At 43.3% G+C, this 10,807-nt stretch overlaps 1 protein-coding gene across 2 annotated transcripts in view; it reads left to right on the forward strand.

Annotated features, from left to right (window-relative positions):
* NSUN4 (NOP2/Sun RNA methyltransferase 4) overlaps positions 1-9,577 on the forward strand; it is a 42,828-nt gene extending 33,251 nt beyond the window's left edge. For both annotated transcript variants that reach the window (XM_053577164.1, XM_053577165.1), the window contains 2 exons: positions 7,194-7,318; positions 8,962-9,577. In XM_053577164.1, coding sequence (XP_053433139.1) covers positions 7,194-7,318; positions 8,962-9,238 — 402 coding nt within the window. In that variant the 3' untranslated portion in view covers positions 9,239-9,577. The remainder of the gene's footprint in view (positions 1-7,193; positions 7,319-8,961) is intronic.
* The last annotated feature ends 1,230 nt before the right edge of the window (positions 9,578-10,807 follow it).

Raw genomic sequence — 10,807 nt, forward strand, 5'->3', positions numbered from 1 at the left:
GGTGGTGCCTATAGCTCAAGCAGCTAAGGTGTCAGCCACATACACCATAGCTGGTGGGTTCAAATCCGGCCCAGGCATGCCAAAACAACAATGACAACTACAACCAAAAAATAGCTGGGTGTTGTGGTGGGCGCCTGTAGTCCCAGAGACTTGGAGGCTGAAGCAAGAGAATCGCTTAAGCCCAGGAGTCGGAGGTTGCTGTGAGCTATGATGCCACGGCACTCTACCCAGGGCTATAGCTTGCGTAGAAAAAACTCCTTTAAAGTTAGCACTCTGGGGCCAGGCAAGGTGGCTCATGCCTATAATTCTAGCACTCAGGGAGGCTGAGGAGGTGGATTGTTTAAGCTCAGGAGTTCGAGACTAGTCTGCGTAAGAGCAAGAGAGAACCCGTCTCTACTAAAAAAAATAGAAAAACTAGCCATGCTTGGTGGTGTGCAACTGTGGTCCCAGCAACTCAGGAGGCTGAGGCAAGAGGATCACTTGAATCCAGGAGTTTGAAGTTGCTGTGAGGTGTGATGCCACGGCATGATGTCACAGCACTCTAGCTGGGAGGTCAGAGTGAGACTCTGTCTCAAAAACAAAAGAAACTAGTAATCTGGGAGGCCAAGGTGGGAGGATCACTTGGAGATCTGGAGTTTGAGACCAGCCTCACCAGAGTGAGAACCTGTCTCTACTAAAAATAGAGAAATTCGTTGAATTTGGTGGCACATGCCTGTAATCTCAGCTACTTAGGAGGCTGAAGCAGGAGGATCACTTGAGCCCAAGTATCTGAGGTTGTACTGAGCTGTGGTGATGCCACTGCGCTCCAGTCTGGGTGAGTCTCTGGAACCCAGCCCGGGCCTGCCAAACAAGAAAAAAAAAAAAAAAAATACCACATAGAGTGAGAAACTATCTCAAAACAAAACAATAACAACAACAAAAAACAAACAAAAATCTCCTTTAGTGTGGTGCCCCATGATCGCATAATGTACACAGCTATGATTTAATAAAAAAAAAATAGGGTGGCGCCTGTGGCTAAAGGAGTAGGGTGCCAGTCCCATATGCCGGAGGTGGCGGGTTCAAACCCGCCCCGGCCAAAAAAAAACAAAAACCACAAAAAAAAAAAAATAAATAAATAAAATCTCCTTTAAAGGATATATGTCTATGTAGCTCCTGTTTGAGGTTCATATGCTTTTTGAATCTGTGGCTTGATTTTGTCATCAGTTTTAGACAGTTCTCAACCATTAGCCCTTCAAGTCTTTTTATCTCATAATTATGTAATTCTGATTACATGTATATATATATATTTTTTTTTTAATTTAATTAATTTATTTATTTTTTGAGACAGACCCTTAAGCTGTCGCCCTGGGTAGAGTGCCGTGGCATCACACCTCACAGCAACCTCCAATTCCTGGACTTAAGCGATTCTCCTGCCTCAGCCTCCCAAGTAGCTGGGACTACAGGCGCCTGCCACAACGCCCAGTTATTGTTTGGTTGCAGCCGTCATTGTTGTTTGGTGGGCCCTGGCTGGATTCGAACCCATCAGCTCAGTTGTATGTGGCTGGCGCCTTAGCCGCTTGAGCTACAGGAGCCGAGCCTATTTTTATTATTATTATTATTTTTAATTACATGTATATTAGTAACATACATATCTCATATATATATATTAAGCTCTTTTCTATATTTTCATACTTTTTTCCCTCATGATTCAATCTGGCTATTTTGCAGGATGTCCTTAAAGTCGCCAAACATAGGGAACAAGAGAAATTATAGCTAAATTTACCTTTTTTACAATATATTCATTACATAATTTTATAAAATATTCTCTACCTGTTGGCCACTTCTTTGTAAAATTTTGTAATGAGTATTTTGTATATAAATGTCCATTTGACTGTAATTCCCATTTTCCTTATCTATGGTGACTGTAGGGACACCTTGTATTTTGGCCTGATTGGCCAGTCCTGTCCTCAGCTGTATTTAATAATTTTGACTTGGGCGGCGACTGTGGCTCAGTCGGTAAGGCGCCGGCCCCATTACCGAGGGTGGCAGGTTCAAACCCGGCCCCGGCGGAACTGCAACCAAAAAATAGCCGGGCGTTGTGGCGGGCACCTGTAGTCCCAGCTACTCTGGAGGCTGAGGCAAGAGAATCGCTTAAGCCCAGGAGTTGGAGGTTGCTGTGAGCTGTGTGAGGCCACGGCACTCTACCGAGGGCCATAAAGTGAGACTCTGTCTCTACAAAAAAAAAAATAATAATAATAATTTTGACTTAAATATATCTTCTTGGTCCTTAATTTCAGTTATTGTATTTTCCAGTCTTATAGTTCTGCAGAATGGGAAATTATATAATTTTCTATTTTTTCATCTAACTTCTTGGATACATTAATCGCAATTATTTCAAACACTATTTGTGATGATTCTACTATCTGAATATTATGTGAGTCTGCTTCTATTATCTCTTGGTTTTTGGTCATTTCGTCTTGTGTCCTGGTCAGTTAGTAATTTTTTTATTTGAATGCTGGACATTATGTATGAAAAAAATTTAGAGATGATCTGAGGCCATAGATGGGATTTTCAACCATTGTACCATGGCACACTGGTGTGTCCTGAGAGGATCTTAGGTCAGCCACGAAAAGTTTTAAAGATCATTAATTAAATTATTTTTTTAAAAAGTTCAAAGTGCAGGGGCGGTGCCTGTGGCTCAAAGGAGTAGGGCGCCGGCCCCATATGCCAGAGGTGGCGGGTTCAAACCCAACCCTGGCCAAAAACTGCAAAAAAAAAAAGTTCAAAGTGCAGTAAGTATATTCTTTTTTTTACTCTTTTTTTTTTTTTTATCAAATAACGTAAGTGTGCTGTGGAAGTTTAATTATAGGTTCAATTGTGCCTTGAGATAAAAAAGGTTGAATAACATGGCTATCAATGGTGTTATCTTCCTCTAGGAAGGATTTGTTTTTGCTTCAGGCAGTCAATTAACATCAAAACATATTTTAATTCAGTCAGAAATTAGGCTGATTCATAAGTGAACTTGGTGAGGACTGTTCTATTTCCAGTTTACTTCTATACCTAGAGTATTAAATTTCAGGGGTCCAACTCAAAGCATGAGGTTTTGTTTACTAGGATCCTCCTGCCCCCTCAGGGGTCCTCAAACTGCCGGCAGGCCATATGAGGCGGTGTGATTATATTTGTTCCCCTTTTGTTTTTTTACTTCAAAATAAGATATGTGCAGTGTGCATAGAAATTTGTTCACAGTTTTTTTTTTTAACTATAGTCTGGCCCTCCAACGGTCTGAGGGACAGTGAATCAGCCCCCTGTTTAAAACGTTTGAGGACGCCTGGGACTCTGAACTCGTTTTTATTCTTTCAGCCCCATAAGACTCCTGGGTTTTGGGCGGCGCCTGTGGCTCAAGGAGTAGGGCGCCGGTCCTGTATGCCAGAGGTGGCGGGTTCAAACCCAGCCCTGGCCAAAAAAAACAAACAAAAAAAAGACTCCTGGGTTTTTTTTAGTTTCTCAGTTGTCACAATAGAGCTGAATGTCTCTGGCTTACCTACATATACTTCTCTCTAGGATGTTACCCCTCAAGTTCTTTCTTCCACAGTAGATTTCTGATGATTTTGGATAGATATTTTAAATACTTGTTGTTGTTCTCAGCCAGAAGGTTGGTCTGCAACAAGCTATTGTGCTTCTACTGTAAGTAGAAACCTAATTTTGTTGTCAGCTTAAGATCATTACCTAGTCGGCACCTGTGGCTCAAAGAAAGGAGTAGGGCGCAGGCCCCATACGCTGGAGGTGGAGGGTTCAAACCCAGCCCCGGCCAAAAACTGCAAATAAAATAATAACAAACTGAAAAAAAAAAAAATCATTACCTAGTTGATTGTAAGAGCTCTGGTTTTAGCCAGACAAGGTGGCTCACACCTACAATCCTAGCACTCTGGGAGGCTGAGGTGGGAGGATCCCCTGAACTCAGGAGTTCGAGAGCAGCCTGGGCAAGAGCAGGACCCCCATCTCTAAAAAAAATAGCCGGGTGTTGTGGCAGGCAACTTTAGTCCCAGCTACTCTGGACGCTGAGACAAGAGGATTGCCTGAGCTCAAGAATTTGAGGTTGTTGTGAGCTATAATGGCACAGCACTCTACCACGGGTGACAAAGTGCAACTCTGTCCTGGGTTGAAGCTCCATTTGCTTTTGTCAGGTACTTGGGAGAATCTATCGATCCAGATGATTAATCTTTCAACATGGAGTTCTCTGGATCATCCAGACATGATTTAAAATTTTGTTAATTGGGCTCAGCGCCTGCGGCTCAAGTGGTTAAGGCGCCAGCCACATACACCTGAGCTGGCGGGTTCGAATCCAGCCCGGGACCGCCAAACGACGATGATGGCTGCAACCAAAAATTAGCCGGGCATTGTGGCGGGCACCTGTAGTCCCAGCTACTCAGGAGACTGAGGCAAGAGAATCAGTTGAGCCCAGAAGTTGGAAGTTACTGTGAGCTATGATGCTACGGCACTCTACCCGGGGTGACAGCTTGAGGCTCTGTCTCAAAAAAAATTTTTTTTTGTTAATTGACAAAATTGTCTAGATTATGTACATGTTGTGTTGAATTATGTATATATTATAGAATGGGTAAAGAGAGCTAACTAACATTATGCGTTACTTCATGAACTTATTATTTCTTTTTTTGAAGGCATGATTTTGAATCCCCTACCTGAGTGATTAAAAAATTCTCAAGGACACTTCTCTTTTTTCTTTTTGTTACCCAGAGTTAAAGCCAAAATGGACACTTTTTTTTAAAACACTTTTATTGAGGTATAATTTACATATAAAATCCATCCATTTTAGGCACACAATTCAATTTTTTTTTTTTTTGAGACAGGGTCTCACTATGTTGCCCTTGGTAGAGTGCTGTTGCATCACAGCTCACAGCAACCTCAAACTCTTGGGCTTAAGTGACTCTCTTGCCTCAACCTCCCAAGTAGCTGGGACTACAGGCTCCCGCCACAACGCCCAGCTAGTTTTTGTTGTAGTTGTCATTGTTGTTTAGCTGGCCCAGGCTGGGTTTGAACCCGCCAATTTAGGTGTATGTGACTGGCGCCATAATCACTGTGCTATGAGCGCCGTATCTGGACACGTTCTTTAGTCTTCTTTTGTAGGCTGGATTTTTTTTTCCCAGTTTACTCTAAGTGTGCAGCCCTTTGAGGATTTGGCTTTGCTATGGATTTCCATTCCAATCACCCACCTCAATTGAGCCCAGTGCCCTGTTTTCTGTTGTCCCCAGCTTTTGCTAACTAAGGATTGGTAAAAGATGGATGCCAGCAGCTTCAGCTCCCGCATACCTCCCTGGGTTTGTTGTCCTGTATTCTCTTTGGCTTCTGAGGATTTTGCTGATTCTGCATGAGCTCTACATTTTAAAATATTGTAAAAATATATTTTATCTGGCTCAGTGCCTGTGGCTCAAGTGGCTAAGGCGCCAGCCACATACACCTGAGCTGGTGGGTTCGAATCCAGCCTGGCCCGCCAAACAACAATGACCGCTGCAACCGAAAAAATGGTTGGGTGTTGTGGTGAGTATCTGTAGACCCAGCTACTTGGGAGGCGGAGACAGGAGAATCGCTAGAGCCCAGGAGTTGGAGGTTGCTGTGATGCCACGGCACTCTACCCACGGCGACAGCTTGAGGCTCTGTCTAAAAAAAAAAATATAGGGGCAGCGCCTGTGGCTCAGTCAGTAAGGCGCCGGCCCCATATACCGAGGGTGGTGGGTTCAAACCCAGCCCCGGCTGAACTGCAACCAAAAAAAATAGCTGGGCGTTGTGGCGGGTGCCTGTAGTCCCAGCTACTCAGGAGGCTGAGGCAAGAGAATCGCTTAAGCCTGGGAGTTGGAGGTTGCTGTGAGCTATGTGATGCCACGGCACTCTACCGAGGGCCATAAAGTGAGACTCTGTCTCTACAAAAAAAAAAAATACATATAGGGCAGCGCCTGTGGCTCAGTGAGTAGGGCGCTGGCCCCATATACTGAGGGTGGCAGGTTCAAACCCAGCCCCCGCCAAACTGCAACAAAAAAATAGCCGGGTGTTGTGGCGGGTGCCTGTAGTCCCAGCTGCTCGGGAGGCTGAGGCAAGAGAATCGCATAAGCCCAAGAGCTGGAGGTTGCTGTGAGCCGTGTTACACCACGGCACTCTACCGAGGGTAGTAAAATGAGACTCTGTCTCTACAAAAACAATATATAGAGAGAGAGATTATTTTTTTTATCCAGGTTTTTAGGTATTTTATATTATAATGGTTTTCAGGATATCTAGTTGCTAGAATTGTTAGAAACAAGATACTAATTTCTTATATGAGGTGATTTCTAGAATATCCCAATGTCCCTTTTCTTAGTATCCCTAGTTAATGTTCCTTTTTTTTGAGAAGAGCATTCCATCACAGTTCTTGAGACAAAAGTGATTGTTATTTTTCTTACTCTGCATGCATTATATCAATTCATGCAGCATAGGAATACGTTAGAATATTGAATAATTGGGTCATTATTAATTTACTTGGAGTTTCTGTGTAACTAAAAATTTATAGATCTTGGGCGGTGCCTGTGGCTCAAGGAGTAGGGCGCCAGTCCCATATGCTGGAGGTGGCGGGTTCATACCTAGCCCCGGCCAAAAACAAAAAAAACAAACAAAAAAAAAAATTTATAGATCTTTTCTATAAGTGATTTTACTTTTTTTGAAACTTTTTAAATTTGTCTGTCTGCACAGAGTAGGCTCTCAGTAAATGAGTAAGTAATTTTGTATTTGTCACTTTAAAACATTTCTATATTATATCTGACGTTGTTTCAACTTAGAATAATTTTGAATCCTGATTCTATTGTTCAGTATATTAGCTATGTTCTGGGCATTGTATCATCTGGAAATCGGACGTTTTCATTCAAGTAGCTAAGGACAGAGCCCTGAAGCACTAATACATCTTTTTAGGTTGATACCGATTAATTATAGCTATTTGTTTATTTTTGGCTTTCTGATCAGACATGAATATTCTGAAATATACTGTTTTTCCTCTCATTATTTCATAGTTGTTTACCAGGTTAAAATGAGAAGCTTTGTTAGGTACTCTGCAATAGAGGGATGGGCAGAGGGAGTACTCCACCAACCTGTCAGGCCAAAGACCTAAAACAGCTCTCTTCTGAGAAGGAAGAGCCTGTAAGGAGCTTTAATACTTTACCCTTTAATATTCTGGACAGGTGCTGGTGGATGTGCCATGTACCATAGACCGCCACTCCCTTCATGAGGAGGAGAACAACATCTTTCAGCGGTCAAGGAGGAAGGAGCGACAGATGTTGCCTGTGCTACAAGTGCAACTTCTTGCGTGAGTGATAGATTTATAAAAACTTAGGAATTTGGGGCTGGGTGTGGTAGATTGTGCCTGTAATCCTAGCACTCTGAGAGGCCAAGGCAGGTGGATTGCTTGAGCTCACAGGTTCAAGACCAGCCTGAGCCAGAGCGAGACCTGGTCTCTAAAAAATAGCCAAGTGTGTGGCGGGCTCCTGTAGTCCCAGCTACTCAGGAGGCTGAGGCAATAGAATCACTTGAGCCCAAGAGTTTGAGGTTGCTGTGAGCTATGACTCCATGGCACTCTACTGAGGGCAAGAAAGTGAGACTCTGGCCGGAGAGGCTTTGGAAGTTAAAGAGGCTTCCGAAGTGGAAGAGGAAGAAGAGGAAACCACAGCCACAAGGAAAGAAGATGAAGTTGAATAGCTTATTTGTCCCTATGTCTTTCCCTCTTCTGTTTGAAAGAAAGGACTCTGGGGTTTTTACTATGTTACCTGATCAATGTTGGAGCTTTCTGAGGACATTCTAAGATAGTATATAGTCCTGTGGTCTACTTGGAAATCCGTATAGATAACATTTCAAGGGGCACTACCCTGTTGGTTTTGACTAGATATTCATATAAACTTTTTAAAAGAGATGAGTGATAGAGCTAACCCTTATCTGTAAGTTTTCAATTTATGTTGTTCCCCATCCTATGTACAAAACCATTTTTTCCTACAAATAATGTTTGTTGTGTGTTTTTGCATCGGGGAAGTTGTAAAGGAAATAATGTTTTATCATGATTTTTGCTTCAGCAGCTTTAGGAGAAATTAAAAGTCAACTCTGGTGCCAGGAGAAAAAAAAAAAAAAAACCCTTAGGGATTTATGCCAGAGTACTCTAGTCTGGTCACCTAGGAAACTGGGGAACTGGAGGTTCTTGCCAATACCATCTATCACCGATAGAGGGTCTTCTGGTGGGGTATCTGCTTTGACTGAAATCATGAGATCTTCCCTGGAACATACAAACCCTATCTGGTAGAACATACATACCAGGGTAGCTTGCACAGATTCACTCGTACTATTTTAGTGAGTAGCTACTAAGTTCAGGACTCTGAAGGGTTGGCATGAGGACTCAGTCTGTAGCCAGCATGACAGTTTGGTACCTAAGCAAAGTCAGAGCTTAGGGGATCCTTTTAAGAAAACCTCCTAGAGATGGCTCGGCACCTGTGGCTCAAGCAGCTAAGGTACCAGCCACATACACCTGAGCTGGCAGGTTCAAATCCAGCCTGAGCCCACCAAACAACAATGTCAGCTGCAACCAAAAAATAGCTGGGCATTGTGGCAGGCGCCTATAGTCCCAGCTACTTGGGAGGCAGAGGCAGGAGAATCGCTTGAGCCCAGGAGTTGGAGGTTGCTGTGAGCTGTGATGCCCCAGCAATCTACCCAGGGAGACAGCTTGAGGCTCTGTCTCAAAAAAAAAAAAAAGAAAGAAAGAAAACCTCCTAGAGGAGACCTCATGGAGTATAGCTGAGCTACTCTCCGCCCTAAGAATGACTTTCAGACAGTGCTGTGGAAGGGACTTCAGAGCCTGCCTAACCGAGCCACCATCCCATAGTATACTTCCCTGGTCCATGGTTTAGCTGCTTATGTTACTCTTTTACTGCTGGGAAGCTTACTGTTTCTGCCTCTTTCTGATTTCAGGGCTGGAATCCTTGCCACCAAACCAGGAGGTCACATTGTCTATTCCACCTGCTCACTATCACACCTGCAGAATGAGTATGTGGTGCAAGGCGCCATTGAGCTCCTGGCCAGTCAATACAGCATTGATGTTCAGGTGGAAGACCTGAGTCACTTCCGAAGGCTTTTCATGGACACATTCTTTTTTTTCCCATCTTGCCAGGTTGGGGAGCTGGTAATACCAAACCTCATGGCCAATTTTGGGCCTATGTACTTCTGCAAAATGCATAGGCTGACATAATGTCACCTTTTCCCTGAAGTAGGAAGACAAAGAATATATTCTCTGTTAGGCACTGGAAACTGAGACCAATGGCAGAGATGTACTCTGGATCCTGTTTCCATCCTGTTCGAGTTTTTCTACACAGTTTCCAGTAGTAGGAAGTAGGGTTTTTTCTGTCTTGCTGTCCAATTGGTGGAGCACCAGCAGGTTCTAACTCACTTATTACCACCCTTCCCCTGCGGTCTTCAAGCCCGTGCTACAGTTTGCTGACCCCTTAGGGCCCTAGAAGGAGCCAGTGAATAGCCTCACACGTTAAGCTGTAAACTTGGGAAGAAGCATTTAGTTAATAAAATTGTTGAAGTTCCATAGATTTGGGGCTATAGTTGGGGGCTTCATGTTGGTCCAAGTGCCATTAGGCCTTTGTACCAGCTGGTTACAGTTGAAGTTAAGTTTCCCCTGATCAGTCTCAAGCAGCCAACAGGCCCAAGCAAGCCTACCTAGTTTCTCCATATGGCCCATGATCTAATTTAAGGAGCAAGTAACTAAAAATGTTAAGCCAATGCAAAATAATCTGCTTACTTATATTGAGAAAGCTCTCCTGAGCTGAATAATTCTGATTATTCTTCCTGCTGTCAACAGCACTGCTGCTTAAACGTGGCTGGGGAAGCTGCTTCTGCTACAGAGCTGTCATAATTTTTTCTGTGTTTTGTCCTTTTTTCATTCATCTGGCAAGCTCCTGGGTGACAAGAGAGCACTCAGAGATGTAGCAGTTGGGATTGCGGGAGATAACCAGGCTTCCTCATCCTTTGGAATAGCAACTCCTGCTTTCTAAACACCTAGGAATCTCCTGATATTTTGTTTGGTTATAGTCCACATTTTTGTTCTTGTTTCTAATCTGTGGCTGAGCTCTGGTACCTGTTCTTTGACCCACCCTCAATCCTTCAGAGCTCTTCCCTAAACATCAGAGAGATTCACTACACACTGTGTTCAGAAGCAACATTACATCATTAACTGACTGCTTACTAGTGACATTGTTTTGGGAACTTTAGCCAAAAGAAGGTAACCTTTAGTGGCGGGATATAAAAATTGTTCATGGTCACTTGCATATTTTTTTAATTAAAAAAATTTTTTTTCCTGAAAAATTTGCCCTTGTGCAGAAAAGGGTATATAACTTCAGAATGCCTAAAGGCTTCGTGGCTCTTCTACTTTCCTTCTTATTTTCTCTTTTCCTCTTCCTTCAACTCCTTTTGTCCTTTGTGCCTTTCCTGCTAATCCTTATTTGAGTATTAGAGGTGTCAATTGAGAAGGACTTTAGCTGAGGTTAAGCCTTTTCTTGGGATTTGCATTGTAATTGAGTGCCTTGGAATACCTTCCTTACTCAAAATCAAGTGAAGTGAGGAAGATGGAGCTCCAGGGAGCTTAGCTGGTGGTCTGAGTAGGACCCTAACCAGCCTCCATGAGTGACATAAAGTCCCTGTATGCTGTTCTGCACGGTAGTTAGCATTTGCTGAGGCTGCGAGGCCTCAGATGCCTAGGCTTCTGCCCTTGTACTTCTGGATATCCAGCCTGGTATTTTTTTTTTTGTGGTTT

The sequence above is a fragment of the Nycticebus coucang genome, chromosome 22 (genome assembly GCF_027406575.1).
Source record: "Nycticebus coucang isolate mNycCou1 chromosome 22, mNycCou1.pri, whole genome shotgun sequence".
Taxonomy (NCBI): domain Eukaryota; kingdom Metazoa; phylum Chordata; class Mammalia; order Primates; family Lorisidae; genus Nycticebus; species Nycticebus coucang.